This window comes from Salvia splendens, chromosome 2, assembly GCF_004379255.2.
Source record: "Salvia splendens isolate huo1 chromosome 2, SspV2, whole genome shotgun sequence".
Taxonomy (NCBI): Eukaryota; Viridiplantae; Streptophyta; class Magnoliopsida; order Lamiales; family Lamiaceae; genus Salvia; species Salvia splendens.
The window spans coordinates 6,424,331-6,444,168 of record NC_056033.1 but is presented as its reverse complement, the minus strand read 5'-3'; the positions used below and the strand labels follow the sequence as shown (position 1 = coordinate 6,444,168).

Here is a 19,838-nt window from a genome sequence, read left to right as displayed (position 1 = left end):
TACACTACATCCCATCATAAAAATTGCAACGATAGCTTATCACCTAATGTTAATTCCCTAATTAAAGGAAATCAAAACTAAGAAAAACAGAAGATAAATTGGGAAATGCAGGCTAAATTATATCATAGATCTGTGTGTTCCCGCTCGGGGTCAGATGCCACGATCATGTGCGACAAGATGTCGTAGAGCGTCCCGCCCTTGGCCATCGCCTCCTTCTTCTCCTTGATCACCGCGATGAGCTCCTTCCGGAGCGCCGCCGCCGCCTTGTTGACGGTGGCGGTGTTGTTGGCCGCTGGAAGAGTGATGATTGGAGACATCGATGCAGATTCCTTCGTCGGGTAAAGAGAGTCACTTGAATCGCGAAAATATTGATAATTTCCAATCGAATTCCTCTTCAATCGGACGAATCGGCGGTAGGAGAGCTGAGAACTATTTTGCAGAAGAAGGAAGAGGAGGAGAAGAGAAGAATGCGGTTTCTTTTTCAAATGCCAATGATGTAATCTAATTTTGGATGTGCAATGACCATTATACCCCCGCCTTATTATTGTGGAGTAAATTTGTGATTGAGGGAACTAATATCTCATTAAATTCAAAAATTAATACTAGCCCTTGATTTTTTTGATCTTGTGGCTATTATTTGTTCTCTAGTTATATGGTTAAGAGGTGTTTTCCATAGATCATGACCCTATATATATATATATATATATATCAAGATTTTTTATTAATTTGTAACAAATGACCTGGACTTTAAGCATTTAAATAGAAAATTCATTTTCATGAAATTTGAAAAGTAGCCCCACATTTATCAGAGACAAAATAAAAAATAGCTATTGAAATTAGTTTCATAATTGGGCAAAATCATTGAATAGAAGAAAGATTGTAGTAGAAGACTAACCTACACCTTTTTTAACTATAGTGGCCACTGGCCATAGTCTTTTAAGATTGGTTATTTTCATAGAGGTTAATAATATCTATATCTATATCTATAATTACTCCGTATTATTTTTAAATTAAATTATCGGATGTCAAATTTTTGAACACACAATAATGATTCATCTTTTATCAAGTATTCCAAGTCTCGATCTACGCGATCGTCTTTGAATGATTTATTAATGAATTTTAGCACTTCATATTATATTTTTAATTACAGGAAAATATTAGGAAACGTGTTCCGTTTGTTGTTGGGCTTTGCATTGGGTTTCAGCGTTTTACTCAACAAGAACCCACCAGACCTTATTGTTTCGTAATTGAGTTTAATTAGCTTCTTATTATGGACCACCAAATGTAATAAAAATCTCAATTAATCTTCTAATTCAGAATAATTGTCTTTAAAATGGTACTGTGACTTGCTTGTCGACTTAGTTCGTCCCTACCCGTACCCTATAGAATTTATTCCAGTCACTACTACACCTTGCAACATTTTTTATAAATCATTTTTAATTTTTAATTTCACTCTTTCATAACATCAATGCAAGTTGCAGTTTCATTGTTAAAAATAAAAATAAAATTGTTGGAATAGAGGTGCGAGGAGAGGTATGAGGTTATAGGAATTGTGAATTGTATAAAAATTGAGGGAATGATGATATGGTAAATGAGAAGTATAAGTTGAGGTACAAGGTGAGATATGGGTTACCATTTACCAATAGTGTTATAGAATAATTTTAATTTCGTAGGCTTTGATTTCCTTAATTAATCCAGCTCACATTCAATAATCGATTTTAAAATAAAATAGGATTCATCCGTAAAACAAATAAATACTCCATTTAGCTTAAAGTAATATAGATTGATGAGTTTTAATTAGCTAAATTAATCACTTCCCCAAGTCATAGTAGTAGTGGTAAAAAGATCAATAATTTCATCATTATTCAGAAAGACGGAATGCCCCACCCACCTATTCTGTTTTCCTTGTTCATTTCATTACAATAACTCATAAAATAATACATGCACGTGCCTACAGATGGACTTTACCTTTTGGACCATCAACATTTTAACTAAAGTTTTGATGCCACTAATTATTATGTACCCTACCACAAAATCATGCCCTCTACTCCACTATCAAAAATCGATTGATGTATAAAATGAAGTCGATTCTGATAAATTTTATTATGCCATTCAATAAAAATGTCACTTTACTCGAATTTTATAATGGAACTAATAGCATCCACGTCCGTGCTATTTAGCAAGAGTATAGATGTGGGCCCGTACCCACTTTTATTAGTTTTTACTCCCTCCTCTTCCCCAAGAGCATAACACCCACATCCATACTCTTCCGCAAGGACGTGCTCAAGGGTCTCATCATTCCATTATTTAATTTAAATACTTCAATTACTAAAAATCCTAAAAATTAAAAATTGCATAATTAAAATCCTAAAAACTAAAAATACATAATTAAAATCATAAAAAAATACATAATTAAAGGCTAAAAAATACCCCCGTGGAAGACTATTCCTCTGGCCATATCCCTAATGTTCTTCGGAGACCCCGTATCATTGCCTAATGTGAATCATATTTGACCTATCGGCCAAATTGAGTTGGGTCAAAAGGGTCCACAACGAGTTGATGGGGGGTTGAGGTGGCACAAAGGGAGCGGGGGCGGATGGAGTCGCGGCGCGACTGCGGTTGGCCGTCGCGTTCTTCCTTCCTTGCTGCCGGCGTTGGGAACTGCTCGGGCCAGGATGGGGGCTACCCAAGTTAGCTCCGACGAGCTAGCTAGCCACCTCATCCTCGCCGACGTCGGATAGGGATACCGACCTCGACCGTTTGCTGGAGGAGCTGGAGGAGGATGATACGCCTCCCCTATACTTCGGATGCACACGCACCTCCTGCCAAGCGCTGAGGTATTTGAACGGTTTGTAATTTAGGGATTGGTAGGTCGCCAAAGCGGCACTGATGATGTCGAGCTCGCTCCTGCCGCTCCCCGCCGACCGCTCTTCCTGGAGGTAATACCCCTGGAACTTTTGGATTTCTTCGTTGGCTCTGAATATGGCATTGTGCATCATACTCTCATTGCGCTCGATGGTTCCAGTCGGGAGGTTTTCATTGTACCGGCGAGAGACGCGCCACCAAAACCTATCACCGCTTTGGTTCGTGCCAACCTCCGGATCTTCGGAGATAATCAAATATGCTTGAAATAATTGATCCATCTCCACCGGAATGTACGGGGTGCGGACACCACGAGGAGTAGGAGTAGGAAGATGAGGAGTTTGAGAGCCGCCGCTCCCTCCCGATCTGGGTTCGGGTGGCCGCCCGTATCGTCCACCGGGTAAGGCTGGTAGCCACCCGGAACTTGAGAACCTTGGGTTTGAGGAGGGGCCGAAAATTGCATTTCTGGACTAGGGAATGGTTGTGAGCCGAACCATTCATGGTTCCAACCGCGGGAGCCGAATGGGTGATCGCAGGAGCCGGGTATTTTTTTTAAGAGTGAAAGATTGAGAATTGATAAGAGAAGATGAAAGAATTTAGATGAGAATTGTGTAGTGTGGTGTGAAATTTTTTGTGTGGAAGTGGGGGTATTTATAGATGAAAATGTGAATTTTGAGGAAAAAATTGAAAAATAAATTAAAAGTGGGGAGAAAATAATTTTGGGAAGTGTGAAAATATTTTTTATTTAATTTGGATTTTTTAATTAAATCTGATTTTTTTTAAAAGAAAAAATGAAAATGCCAACGGCTTTGCCGTTGGCCAATCCGGTGCCGCCACGTCAGCTGCTCAGCGGCACGGACGTGCTCGATGCATCGAGCAGCGCCGTGCCAGCGGCAAGAGCACAGCGGCGGACAACACTCCGCCGTGCCAGCTACACGGACGCCGTCCGTCCCTAAGAGCAGCGTTGCGGATGCTCTAATGTGCAATTGATAATGGATGATACAAATTTAAGCAAAATTAATAACATAAAAAAAGACATAAAGAAAAAATAATTAAAATATTCTTAAGAGAATGACGTTTAGCTTATTAAATATAGAAATTTATGAAAAATGAAAATGAATTAATTTTATGGAATAAGCAAAAATAGGAAAACAAGACTAGTGTTTACGAATAAGTGAAAAAGAGTACTAAATCAATATGGGACACATATTTAATTAACTACGAATTCACATTTTTTTAACTTCGTGTCTGAAAATGTAAGACGACGAGAGAGTATAATATTTAAGTCGTGTTCAGTAAAATTATCTAGCAGTAATACATAGTAGTATTATTTTTGTTATTAGACCAAGGGTATCTATTGACTGGGTCATTGAATATTTATCGTGTTGTTTTGTAGACACCTCGAATGATGAGACAACTGACCTAAGAATTTAAAGTTGCTACATACCTAAAGACAAGAATCAATCCTCTGGCTATTTGGTTAAAGATGAACGAGTCGGAGTCACATGCCACTCGACCAAACTCATTAGATTAACGGTAATACACATTTTAGTGACACTTATAAGATTGTTTAAAGTGGAGTACTATGTTACATCGTAATAAATTTTAGTTGGTTGCATGCATCTGCACTGCATATGTATAAATTAATTTGTTACACATAATTATATAAAAATATACATAAAATTTGTTCCATTCAATACATATTAGTCACATCTCAAATCAATGAAACTAAATAATGTGAAATAATTTTATTTTCGAGATAATTTAATTTATAGCGTTTACTCATTAGTTACTCTCTCCTTTTTGATTGGACAATAAATAAAAAACTAAGTGGAGAGAATCAACATAAAGATTATACATTCCCTTTTAAACATATACTCTAAGATTATACATTCCCTTTTAAACATATACACTAAGATTTATACATTCCCTTTTAAAATCTGTATATATGAAAACACAGTAAAAGCAAAAAATAAAATTAATAATTAAAGAAAATATTTAGACAAAAAATTGACAATACATCACATGTACGCAGTACGATTATGCAACTGAAAATATGACTGTATACCGTTATATTCATGTCTTAAAAGTATCGTCACCCAAAAAATAACAAAAAACCAATGAAACTTTTATGCCATTTTTACATTTTACCGATCAGTAAATAATCATATGTGCCCATGTTTTTAAAAAAACATTTTATAACATGAGAAATATCGACTTCTTCATTTTCATTTTCATTTTTATTTTTATTTTTATTTTTATTTTTTTCCCTTATAGAAGTTGTGGACTACACTAGTTAATAAAATTATTAATGGGCCGCATTTATCAGTCTCCAATAAAATTGAATAAATAATTGGTCTTCCTAGCTAATTAAAGTTGATTGATGTGGACTAATTATGGAGTAAATTACAAGTAAATCAGTTACTACTATCTACCCGAAATGGCAAGATTCACGACATATAAAGTGTCTTCTCATGTCATGTTGAAAGTATATACGCTGTGAGGAAGATTTGAAAAGACATTAGAGTAAGATTTATTTATTAATTTGATAATCAAAATTCATTCTATTTTATAATAATAGTACTCTTTTTAAGCCCCATTTGACCTGACTTGCAGTATTTATTTTCAGATTGTCCTAGTTATGATAGTCCGTCACTATTTTCTTAATTCCATAGTTATTTTGTTACTCCCACAATTACATATCGATCTAAAGTCGAGACATAAATATTGTCAATGATTATTCCACATGCTTTGAAATTCTCTCTCTCTCTCTACTGAAATAATCCAAATTCACTAGGTACTGAGTTTATGACAGTATTAACACACAATTTTATTAGAAATTACCCCAATTCCCAGAAAACTAATGGATAAAGTTTAATAAGTACGAAACTTGCATGTTTTATTCATATAATTAAAATAAATAAATCAAATAATAGAAAATATTGCTTTATCTACCAATAATTTCGATTAAACTATATCGACAAAAGATATGCATATGGACATGTGGGCACATGCCCCCAGGGGCGTAGTTCAGTTGGCAACGGAGGGGCAGATCTTGCTGCAATGAGTCTGGGTTCGAATCACACTGCTGTCGTGTAGTTGCTTCTATCTCTCAGGCACAAGTGTGAGGCTTTGGGAGATGGGCTTCTGACAGCCAATAGGTTAAGGTCTCCCCCTTAACGGGCTACTGCGTATTTTGATTGAACCCCCCTCACATGATGTGGGGGCCGCCAAGGCAACGGAATCGTCTTTTTTGCTGCAATGGACATGTGGGCACATCGCATGGTACAAATTGAAGTATTACAATAACTATCTGCATAACCGGCAGTACAGATTTCGACACATCACATGGAAAATTACATTTGTTGTACAAATATATAGATATGCAAAATGTAATACAAACTCATAGTAGTACTTTTTTTTAGCATCCTAGAGTTTTTAAAATTGTCTTACTAATAGTATAACTAATTAATTAGAATAAACAAATATACGGTATATAGTTTTCTTTTAGTTGATATGTTTATTTCTTTATTGTAAATTGAGATTTAATGTTCATTTTATGAATTTGTAGTGGGTATAGAAAATTAAGATTCGACTTTTTTAGTACTCCTCCGTACTACTTACTTTTTACTTCGAATGGTGGTTTTAGATAGTATTATTGATTGTTTGTTAACTAAATTATTTGTTAATGGTTTAACTTTTTTATTGTTGTAAGATATATACTTGAATGGTATTAGCTATTGGTGATTGTTTGTTAACAAAATTAATTTTTTCTTAAATTTGTAGATGTTTAATTTAAAATTTTAATATTTTCCTAAATTGTTACAAAATGATTAGCATGTAATTTTATTTTAAGTTAATTCATATTTATAAATTAATTTTCATTCTAAAATATTTAAAATATTCAATTATGTATGTACGTACATTTATCACTACCAATGTATTATACGAAAAATTGATTTTGTTAGAAATTATTTCTTATATTTCCTCATTAAGAAAGTTCTTGACTTATCTCTTAAGAAATGATTGTAAAATATTTATAGTCTTGTATTGTTGCTAATAAAACTATTACATGGCATCTAATAAATATAAAAAATAGACGATAGATATAATATGGTCTGTTAAAATTCCCTATAATGAAAATTGAAAATAATATGCCTTGCAGTGTAGATTGACACATGCATCTCTAAAATAGTCGACTTCAATGTCGAAGCCACTCTCTCACGTTGGGTTATTTTTCATTAATAAAACCCGTGTATATTCAGACATGCTAATAAATAGTAGGAGTAACATTAGTATCTTACAAATAAATTCACCAGAAAGAAAATTAAATGAAAAGTCCAATAGTATTTGAAATTTACAGTCTAGGATGAAAAATAAATGAATAAAAGAAAAAATAACAAAATTCCAAATCCCTTTGATTAATTTAATCTGTCCCTCAGTTTATTTAATCTATAAAAACAAACATATAGGAAAAAATAAAATGAAAAAAAAGGTAATTAAGCTCTCTTGTCCAACAAAGCAGTACTGTATTTTTAACTGTGAAAATATAAATTGTTTTCATCACCATTCAACTCAAAATGAGAATGCCAACCCATTTTCTGACTCCTTTCCTTATCTCCTCCGCCCACATCTGACACCCCCACTTGCCCTCATCTTTACCTCCCTTTCTTTCTCTCTCTCTCTCTCTCTAGCCTCCTTCCACTGCGTTCGTCACCGAAGGCGGCTGCTTCGTCGCCACCATTTCGTAATCGCCTGCTTCGTCTTCATCATCTTCACCTTCATTTTCATCTTCACCGTTGTTGTCGTTATCTCGTTCGCTGTCAGGCATTTGTTGCTGCTGAGGCCACTGTTGTTCGGGCTGGGCCATTAAGGGCCCGAGGTTGAATGAAGGGACGAGGCTCTTGGCCCGCTCCTTGTACATGGCGTCGAGCTGGTTGAAATATGGGCATGTCTTGGAGTCCTCGGGCCGCTTCTTGTTGCTCTCTTTTACCTTTTTGAAGTATTTGTTGATATTCTCCCATTTCTCCTTGCATCGTTTCGAGCTTCGGTTGTAGCCTATGTTGCTCATCGCCTTCGAAATCTCCTCCCACAGCGGGCCCTTCGGCCCGCTCTCTTGGTACTTCACTTCTAGATCCTTCCGCAGCTTGATCAGCGCTTCCACCTCCGCCTTCGGCCACCGCGACGAGCTCGCGGAGATGTAATCATCTCCGCCGCCGCCGCCGTTATGATCTCTATGCAGCGTGATGTCTAATGTTGGCTGGGGCTGCTGCGGCGGCGGAGGTGGAGGGGGCGGAGTGGTAGGGATCTGGAGATCGGTTTGGCCGGAGACTTTCTTCAGGAAGGAGATGACGGCGGCGTCTTTAGCGGCGGCGGAAGATCTCTCCTGGATGAGGAGATCGCGCTCGCGATTCAGCCTTGCCATTTCCTGCACTCGCCATGCCTCCTCACGAGCGATGCGGTCGCGCTCTCGTTTCTCCAGAGCTTCTAGAAACTTCTTCTGCAGATCCTCCTGCTTCTGCACTACTTCCGCCATCATCTTCTCTAAGTAGTCCTTCCACTTCCTCTTCCGCCCCCTCCGCTGCTGTATGTCCTCGTCGGAGGAAGTCGACGACGACATCGAATTCCACATCGGCAGTTGAAATTGAGAAGCAGACGAAGAATTGATCGGATTAACGATGGATATATTCTGTGGAGGCACCACGCTTAGCGGCGTCGGACTCGCCGATGGAACAGTGACGTGAGACGGCATTGGTGTGGACGCGGCGGAGGGAGGCGGCGGCGGCGGAGTGCTGAAATGGTGGTTATTCGGAGAGGTGTTTTCGAGAGCTTCTAATTGGTCGAAGAATCGATACGCCTTCGCGTCTTGTTTGGATGCGCGGCCATCTTTGGTCCTCTTGTGGTATTTGAAGACGTTTTCGAATTTCTCTTTGCATTTTTTAGCGCTTCGTTGAAACCCAAGCTCCGCCATTTTTCTGAAATTCCATGATTCTAAATTAGTAACACATAAAATCAAGGAAACAAAGCAATAAGTAAAAGATAATTGGAAACAGCTCATTTTCCAGAATGGTCCCAGAATCTGTTCACTCATTTCTACAGAATTAGTGGTGGAAATTAAAAAAGGAAGAATTCACAGATTTTAAGAGAAAAAGAAGATGCCTTCCTTGAATCAGCTCATGCTTTTGCTAAAATTAGCCTAAACTGCCAAAAACAAAACGAAATCTGAAGGGTGAAAGTTTGGAAACATAAGCTTCCTTGAAAGCTGCTGAATTATTGTTTATAAGTGAAACGGAAAGACGAAAACCCCTTTTTGATGATTAAAAAAAGCAGCAAATTGAATGAAAATCATGATCTGAAAGATTCCTCATACAGAAAATTCAACAATTCTCGAAATCGGTGAAACGATTCATTAAATGATAACGAAAAACAATTAAAGTTTGGAACTCAATTATTATATCCTCACCTGGAAACTTCCTCCCATAATGGCCCTTTAAGGCTTGCATCGCGAAAGGTAACATCCATGTCAGACCGAATTTTCAGCAGCGCCACCGTCTCCTGCCTCGGCCACCGGTTTCCGCCGCCGCCAATTCTCTCATTTTCATCCACTCCGCCTCCTGCCCCGACCTCGCTGCTGCCTCCGCTAGCTCCGCCGCTCTCCTGATTATTCTCTGCCTTGGATCCGTCGGTGGTGGTTCCGATGATACCTGAAACCCCAATCATGGTGTGAAAAGGAGTTTTCTTCTCCAGCTAGCTGATGTAGCCTTCCAATTACTGAATTATAAAATAAAAAATAAATAAATATACTATATATATCTCATATGATGGTGAATTCTATGGGTTTTTATGAAGATAGAGAGAGTGGTGAATTTATTTAATTTATTTGGTGGGATCTGCCTGTCAATCTCACTCTATTTTAAATGGGATACAAAATGGAAATAGAGTTTTTATTTTATTTCCTTTTCAGCTCAGGAATCTTTAGTAACCCTAATGTTTCATCACTCTAATTTTAATTGAAATATTTCTTTTTTTATGCGAAATTTTATACAGTTACTGTGAGTTTAGTGAAGAGAATAAAGTAAAAAGGTGAAAAGGTAGAGAAATTAATGTTTCTATTTTAAAAAATGTATCATTTAAAATGGGACCCCGAAAAGAAAAATGTGTCATTTAGAGTGGCATGGAGATAATATATTCTTTATAGAGGCATCACCTGTAATTAGGGTTACTAATAGCATCGGAATAGCCCGGGATGCCGAGCTCGGCACGTGTCGATTTTACGGTCGACCGCAACATCTGTCTGAATTTGAATTCAACGGTAATCTCATACAGATGCAACCTAATTAATATTCATTCGGTATATATGGCTAGCTGTATGTATAATTTAGTTTCTACATTCGATAAAATTGCCGATACTGATGATAAAATTTAGTTTATGTATAGCTAGTAATGTTACATGCTTAAGTAAAATTTAGTGGTAAATTGTTTGATAGTGAAGCTCAATATAACATTGGAATACATAAGTTGATTTTTGCATTAGTAAATTCTGCAATTGATAGCACCCTCGAAACTGATGAGATAGTTTAATTTATGTATGTGCACTACTTCCATTACAACTACATGCTAATGTAGTACTTCCATCCAAAAATAGATAAAGTTATAGACGATATAATATTAAATGTGTTTTAATACACAATTTGTACAATAAAAGAGAGTGAGAAAAAGGTGGTGTAAGTGCAGGCCCGTCCCTTGGCCCGTGCGGCCTGTGCGACTGCACAGGTCCCCCAATTTTCAGGGGCCTCTGAAATATTTCAGCCCATATACATGTATTCCTATGATAAGTACCAAAGTTACCAAAATATTTTTGCCTATTGTTGATCAAGCTATTTCCTCACTTACAAGGAGATTCGAACAGTACCAAAGTTACCAAAATATTTTTGCCTTCTTATTTACCAAAATATTTTTGCCTTCTATAGTGGTAGGCCTCATTTTAGATTTTTGCACATGGCCTCTGATTTTGTCGGGACGGCCCTGTGTAAGTGGTGTCAATAGATTGTAGAGTATACATTATAGGGAACGCCATAGGGCGCTCCATTGCAGGTGGGGGATAGGAGGATAAAACTGATGACGTGGCGCGCCATAGGCGCGCCTTAGGGCGCCCCATTGGTAATGGCCTTAGTAGTATTGTTAGTAGTGTTTTTATTTTAAATTTAATATAATTTTGATGGACGATCCAAAATAGTAAAACTAACTAGTCTATTTTGTATGTAGATGAGTTGATATAACTTTGTGGTAGATTCCATATTCGATTGTAAAACTCGATATACCGTTGTAATACATAAATAGATTTCTGCATATTGTGTATAATAATATAGTGATAAATTCTTCGATTGGTAATAAATTCGAGATAACAGAAGGGTGTTCAGTTCATGTAGGTCAGCTTTGCTTTTGGGCATTTGGATTTCAGTGGCTATTTTGGGTTAAACAGGTGGATATCTTTATAAAATGTCCGAATTGCCCCTCACATGTATAGCATTGACCTTTTTAAATCATTTCCCCTTTTATATTTCACTACTTATCCGTTCATAATAATGGATTTGTTTCGTAAACGGTATTATCCTCCCCATTGTTTATACTGACTAAATTGCCCTTTCACGCCAACTAGCTGATAAATTTAATAATTATGGAGCTGAAAAATACTAGTAGTAATTGTTAGTACTTGTGGCGCCACGTTGTACAAGGGCCCCACATGCAATTTTCGTGAAATTGAGTTTGATAAATATTTGTGTATTATTTTATAGTGGAGTACTAGATAATTGGCAAAAAAAATAATTATTTTTCTCAAATTCTGATTTGTCCCAAAGTTTTGAAAATATACTAGAAATATCATTTTTGAGAATATGTCAGAAAAATATAACGTTTGAATTTGCTCTTAATAGTACTTCGTCCGTTCCATAATAAGAGTCACATTTTACCATTCCAATCTGTTCCACAATAAGAGTCACTTTTCACTTTTATCATAAATGGTAAGTTGGTCCGACATTCCAATAACTCACTTCTCTACATTCTACTATAAAATTAATATAAAAAGTGGACTACATATGTCACTAACTTTTCTAACCCACTATTCTTTACATTTATTAAAATCTGTACCACACCCAATGTGACTCTTGTTGTGAGACGGAGGAAATACTACTATACGAAAATAGTTTAATAAAATTGCATTTGATATGAGAGCCAAAAAATAATAAACGCATGTCATCATCGATGAGTTAAACAATTTTATCTCTTCATAATTAAACCGATATTGTTGGATAAAAATATAAACAATATATAGCACGCATGAAATCATAATTTTTTTACCATAAAATAATTAAGAACAAATCCAAACATCCTAATTTTTCTAATTAATTTTAAAACACAGGACGACAGAACAAAATTTAAACATAACTTCATAATTTTTTTTAACCTTTTATATACTAGTACTTACTTTGTTTAAAATTTTAGTAGCAAAGAGAAGAGGTCATTTTAAGGGTGGGATCCATGGGGTTGAATTAAACTAATTATGTGTGGGCCATGTTATTTGGCAAAGTCATTTAAGAGTAGAAGTAAATAGTGGCCAAATTCTGTTAGGTTGCAACCTACCGTAATAAATGGATTGGAATTTTCATCCTATGTATGATTGATCATTAGAAAATAAAATCTCATACATAAATCTAGCTGTGATACCCCACTAATCATACAATTATTGATACACACACATAAGCTATATAGGTATTCACGAAACTCGAATTTGTCCAGAAAGAAATTATAAATTTAATGATAAATAACAAGAACAACTATTTGAATATAAAGGCTTGGAAATGATATACTATTTGGTACCAAAAATTTCATATTTGAATTCCATCGACATTTCCATAAATTTGAATTTATCATACATAATTTTTCTAAGTGTAGCTTGTCCGTATATGTGTGGTTTATAATCCATTATATAAGAATCCAAGTACACCAGAAACAAATGAAAATAAAGGTTCAAATTTTTACGGTATTAAAAATCTACTATACTATATGGGTACCTCTTGATTAGTTGTCAACGTAAATTTTAAGCTAAAATTTGTTGTGTGTATGCCAAAAAGAAAATTAAAGATTAATCTGAGTATTATTTATAATGATATATAATTTATACATTTAATTCACGACATAATTTTTTAGGTTCAAATTTTGTTTGTTAATTGTAGGCTGGTACTTCAATATACATACTGTATAATTTAGAGTATCCATTCAGCCTGCAGCCAGCCAATCACAAAGTATTCTTTAACAATGTGTATTAATAATAGTTAATTTTAATATACAATATTGATTAATTTCAGGTGACAGTTTGGCTACAGTAATGCTGCCAGTGTTATGACTTAATTAAAGCAATTTTTAGTATTAAATTTTAGCTGCAGTTTACTTTCTCATCGTTGATAGTAGTGGGTAAGCATACAAAAATTTTAAACACTACAAATAATCAGCATTTATTTTGTCCATATTCGCTGGTTAGAATATATATTCGGTAGAGAATATGACGTAATTCACACATTATAAAATAGAAAAAAACAAAAAAAAAGTACTCCGATTGTGGTTGAAATAAAGTATGAGGCTTTAACATCTACTGTTAAAAATTATTTGAAGATTAATTTGTCATATAAACATTTATATTTATATATAATACAACCATATATTTATATGAACGTGAATACATCTACTGTTAAAAAATATTTGAAGATTAATTTGTCATATAAACATTTATATTCGTATATAATACAACCATATATTTATATTCGTATTCACGTTCATGTGCTTATATCTATCTTTCTATATATAGCATGTTATTAACATATTATATTAATTCGTGTTGTGTGCTAGAAAAGTCCCTTATTCATTTGACTAATAGAAAAATGCTGTAGCTAATACTCACTCCGTCCCTCAAGAATATGCACTCTTTCCTCTTTAGTCCGCCCCATAAAAATATACACTTTTTTTAATTTTGGAAAGTCTTTTTTTTTCTAATAAGTGGGTCTCATTCTCTACTAACAATACTTTATTTATTTTTTTTCTCTACCTCTCTCTTACTTTACTAATTTTATATTAAAATTAATGCCGACCCCAAAATTCATATTCTTTGGGGACGGAGGGAGTATACTAGAGATTCGATAAAAACACCAAACGACAAATCGCAAAAACTCAATAAACAATAATAAATGGCAAAAAATACAACAAAAAATGAACTACATGGTACTGATCATCACATAAACACAAGTAATGGCCAGAAACCGAGGACAACAAATCTGGAGTATTAGTCTTTGTTCCAATCTCTAATATCACACATTTTGCCAAATGATAATTACTCCCTCAGTCCGCGAATAGGAGTCCCGTTTTTATATTTTAGTCCCTTCGCGAATAGGATTCTCGGCTCACTTTTACTATAAATGATAATAGGGCCTCACCTTCCACTAACTTATTTCACTCACATTTCATTTAAAACTAATATATACAATTGGGACTCCTATTCCACTAACTTTTTTCCACCCACTTTTCTTAACATTTTTTAAAACACATGTCGCCCATAAATGAGACTCCTATTGACGGACGGAGGGAGTAAATTGTACGGAGAAAATTTAGACGCCAACGACCTAAGTCACAAAATTAGTCTAGTCTCTTCTATCTCCAATTTTAGTTCAAATCTTTGGAAGGTCTATCATCTTCCTTATAAATAAATAACAATAAGGCCATCTGCAATGGCGCCTAGCGCACGGCCTAGCCGAGCGTCGGCGCTAGGCGTTCCATTGCAACCGCCCAACCATTTTCGGAATTAAAAACCGCCTAGCGCACGGCGATTTTGTGGCGCTAGGCGATGCGCTGGGCGATCCGCTCGGCGCTATTGCAGCGTCCGGATCGCCTAGCGCATCACCTAGACGATTTTTTTTCGAAACACTATATATACGCGCTTTGCACGTCATTTTCATTCGCACCACTTGTTTTAACGAGTACTCTCTCTATCTTAATTTCTGTACAAGATCAACACCGAGAAATGGAGAACACCAACGAAGGTACTCCAGTGACGAGCGAGTCTCAAACTCCCCCGGTACCCGTGGGAGGTGGATGGGGTCCGATGCCAGGGTACTATAACATGTACCCGTGGCAGGGGATAATGCCCGGGATGCCACCTGGAGGGAGTACGCCGGCGTGGCAGGGGGTACCGGGGATACAGCCCGGTGTGCAGATGATGCCGGGGTGGGCACTCGGGATGCAGATGATGCCTAGGGGAGGACGCCGATGCAGCCCCCGACAGGGGGGTACCGGCGACGCATGGGACGCCGGGGGAGGAAAACGTTTATCGCCTCAATTTTGATTTTTCGACTGCTTCTTCGCACACATCGACCCAGCGGATTCGCAGTTCACGCAATTTGAGTCTTTCTCATTAGAGGAGTTGGGGTTCGATATGCTCGGGGTTCAGGAAACTCCCGATCAAATGGGGGGAGCAGTGCGGGGTCGGGGCGATCCAAAGAATAAGGGCAAGGCGAAGAAGAAGGGCGAGTCGTCGAAGCCGTGTGTGGATAGCCAGGTCCGGAGGAGGTGGACGGACGCGGAGAACGTCGCGCTGTCCAAGGCGTGTGTGAGTGTTTGCGACGATCCTCTCATTTCGAACAACCAGAGGATCGTCAACTTGTGGGGCAAGATAGCAGCAGCCTACCAGACATTTTGCCCGGAGGGGAGGCCACGCAACGGGGAGGATTGCCGGAAGGGGTGGGACCGAATCAGGGCTGCCGTCTCCCGATTTTCGAGTTTGTACGCCAACGCCCTCCGCATGCAGAGCAGTGGCCAAACGGAGGAAGACTGCAGGAGGATAGCGGAGAAAGCCTTCCCCCAGCCCGGGTTGTATAAGGAGTTCACCTACTGGAACTGCTATCTTGTGCTGAACGACTCCGAGAAGTTCCGAGTAGGTGCCGACGCTGGCTGGCCGAAGAAGCAACGACTGAACTATACCGGTGATTTCAGCGGCAGTAGCGGTGGTTCCCACGACCTCCCCGAGACGGCCCAGGAGGTCCCGACCCCTCGTTCGTTCGCTCACCGAACTCGCCCGGTTGGGCACAAGCGGGCTCAACGGGAGGCGGGGGGGTCATTGGGGGTTCCCAGGAGATCCAGTCAACATCCCCCCTTGGCCAATCCACAGCGGATCTCAAATTCTTCGCTCGTCAACAAACGCGCGCTCAGATGGTTAAGACGCTGGCCGAATGGCGGGCGGCGATGGACCCCGTGGAGAAGAGTTTGCTTCAAACATTGCTCATGAGCATGCAGGACGAGTTAGAGGCGGCACGGAGGGAGACCGGCGGGAGTAGAGGCGGCGATGGTGGCGACGGAGGCGGAGGCGAGGGTGGCGACAGCGACGGAGGAGACGACGACGGAGACGAGGAGTGAATTATTGTACTTTTTTTTAATTATTGTAATTTTTTAAAATTATTGTACTTTTTAAAAATTTAATAGTATTATTAATGTTTCCCGTATATGTCTCGTAAATTAAATTCCGTATATTGTGTGATTGTTAATTATTTTATTTTTATATAATTGTTATTAGTGATGTGGCTAGGCTATGGCTGAGAGCTATTTGCTTGTTTTGATGATGTGGCAGGAGGATTTTTAGTACTGATGATGTGGCAGGAGGATTTTTAGTACTGATGATGTGGCAGAAGGAGTTTGTGGCTAGACTATGACTGAGTTATTGCTATTGTGGATGGCCTAAAAAAATTGTTACCACGACGTCGTGGTTCATGCAATTCATGTCATTAATTATAGGTTGGAATACGATTAAACATCAACATTAAAATTTTGACAACAATAAGGATATGTTATATTGAAATATTCTTTCATAACAAGGATGGGATATTTTTCTACTCTTCGCTTCCGCCTTCGGGTTGTAATAATCTCGTTTGCTTTATTATTTAATTAAACTCTTTGTATGTAATTTATTGCGGCAGTTACCTACCAAAAAAAAATAAATAAATTATATAGGTTGGAAATGTTGTTTGCAATAATGTGTAATTTATTTGAGACTGAATTTGTACTTTTCTTGTTATCAACTATTATGTGCATACGACCCCAAGAAGCTACAGCACTAGGTAGGCAAGAACATTCGAGCGTTTATTTATATTATCAATAATGATTGGTTTTACAATAAAGATACATTTGCGTTTCTTCTATTTATTGACTATAATCATTAAGTAGTAGTACTTATTTATAATGAATAAATTAATGGTATAAATATTGTACGAAAACATCTTAACCGGTAGAGGGTAAAATTTCATAAATTATTTTGTTTATTCACATTATATATGTATATGTTAAAATTATAATTAATGGTAAATTTTCGGAAAAAACATCAAGTTTGATCAATTTTTTGTCGTCCCACATTTTAAAAAATAGCCGATTGTATACTTTGACATTTATCACAATTATCCCATGATGAAATTCTGGCATGGCACATGTATGTATAAAAGTTAAAAACGTGATTGAAGTTGCTAAATATTTTGTCCACAAATCAATAACAATATTGCTCAAATTTGAAATTATGATATAGTTGAAATAAATTTCAAAATTATAATGTAATTGTCTTTTAAGAAAATTACAATATTAACCAAAAATTGACTAAATTGGATATTAATTTACCCAACAATTAATGGCCACTTATAAGAATGCAATAAAAATGAGATTAACATAACACTAAAGACGAAAACTTACAATACTACACGAGTTGAGTTCTGTAAAGTAGACCTTAGGTGGCGTTCGGTTGCCATGACTAATATCATGAGACTATCCATCTAGGATTAAGTTGTGGGATTATTTTAGTTGGAGGGGGGAGGCTATGACTAATTATCATGAGACTATCCATCTAGGATTAAGTTGAAGGGTCCAATCTTATGAACCAAACAGGATAATGTTTAATCATGAGATTTAATCTTGCCAACCGAACACCCCCTTAGTGTATAAGGCCATCCGCAGCGCGCCTGACCGGGCCACACCTGGGGTCTGATTGGGGCCTGCAGGCTTTGGAGGTGGGGGAGTCCGAGTCTGGGACACGCCTGGGGCCGGTGGAGAGGCATGAGGCCGTGCCCCATTGCGGTCCGGCCCGGCGTTGCGAGCTCACAGGCCGCGCCAGCAGCCCGTCCTGGCATTGCGGGCGCTCGGGCCGGACCCGAGCACCATTTTTTATTATAAAAAATCAATTCTTTTTATTTTATTTTTTTACCTATTTAAATTCCACAATATTTTCATTCCTTCTATGTTGTTTCTATGAATTTTTGAAAATATAATTGTTCTAACGTTTTTTGTAAGAGAATGAAACACTAACATTTAGTATTCAATACAATCACTACTTATGGAACTATATATCACCTTTTATTCATATTATACTCATAAATCATAATCACAGTTGCTTAGACAAAAGTCATTTTTATATACAGTATTTTTTAACACAATCAATTTTACCCTAGAATATCCGAGTTCATGGTATAAAGGATAGCTTACAAAAGTTTTTGACTTTGATTTGTTGGCATTATTTGAATTTAATATGAACAGTGCATGATGAATTTAGAACTAATTATAAATTATCATTTAAATCATAAAATTAGGTTGATCTATAATTATTCTATTTATATTCTTATTTAGTGACTCGAAAGAGAACCTTTTTTTCCTACAAAGTGTTTAATCGTCTCAAAAAAATACAAGCTCATTTCAATCATTCTTCCAAATCTATCTCACAAAACCCAAACCTTTAAATAAAAAAAAACACTAAATAAAAAAAACCTTTACAGCAAATAAATACTACTACTCCACTTGACAAATACTACAACGGATCCCCAATTTGCTAAAAGGGTGTTTCTCTTTTGAAAATTCATGTTCCCTCCCAATATTCCCACTAAATATAGCCACAAAGCCCCACATGCAAATATATCAATTATGGAGTAGCATAAAGATTAACTGCTACATCCAGCACACAAAAATACCTCTATATATATATATATATATATATATAGGGAGATGATCAAAATAAGTATGTGTTTAAATCCAGAAATGCAGACCAAATCTTGGCCCTAGGATTAGATGATCTAATGGTCAATAATTAACAAAAAACACGGAAGGTCATAATTAAGCAATTTTAGGTCATATTATAATATTTGGGTTTAATGTCATGCTAAGATCGTTTTAGGTCATGCTTTGTTAGCATGACCTAAAAATTACCTAATTATGACCTAAAAGTGACCTAATTATGATATTGTTCTGCGTTTCTGTATTTAAATCTAGTTTTGCATAGATCAAAACCCTATATATATATATATATATATATATATATATATATATATATATATATATACATGTGCAATACTTACACGTGTACAGATTTTAATTAGGTCATTTAAAAAAAATTATAGTTATTGAATCAAATCTCCAACAACTAAGCTAAGTATTTAGGGATTGTGAGAGGGACCATATGAGTTGTCTGATAACTAAATGGGGGCACGTTGAAAAGTTACATGTACACAAAGGTTTAATTGAACATGCCTAGCATGTGAAATATAGACATAAATCATGTGTCATCCATCTGGATTTTAACCCTTTTCTATTTTTATCTGTCATTAGCTAATTACCAACCCACCACTTTAGTTTTATTTTCTTTAGTTTTTTATTCAAGAATCCAGATGGATAATTAAGCATACATAGGTATCGAAAATAGTAGTGCTATTTGGTCTAATGGCTCTAACATTGTGCACAAATGAAGTGGAGTATATATTTTAGGAACAAACATATTCTAAGATGAAATATTAATTCTTATTGTCCCATGATTTTTCACCAACAGTAAGTACTCCATAACTGCAAACTGCAAAAGAATACGCAATTTTTTTGAAAATTCATGTTTATGCCTAGAAAAATATTTGAGCATCGGC

At 36.6% G+C, this 19,838-nt stretch overlaps 1 protein-coding gene across 1 annotated transcript; it reads right to left on the bottom strand.

Annotated features, from left to right (window-relative positions):
- Positions 1-7,259: 7,259 nt before the first annotated feature.
- LOC121785734 (trihelix transcription factor DF1-like) lies at positions 7,260-9,740 on the bottom strand. Its single transcript, XM_042184156.1, has 2 exons — positions 9,326-9,740; positions 7,260-8,837 (listed from the first exon to the last, which is right to left on the bottom strand). Exons 1-2 carry the CDS (start codon positions 9,580-9,582, stop codon positions 7,553-7,555), a joined length of 1,542 nt encoding a protein of 513 aa, XP_042040090.1. The 5' UTR covers positions 9,583-9,740; the 3' UTR covers positions 7,260-7,552.
- Between the last annotated feature and the right edge of the window lie 10,098 nt (positions 9,741-19,838).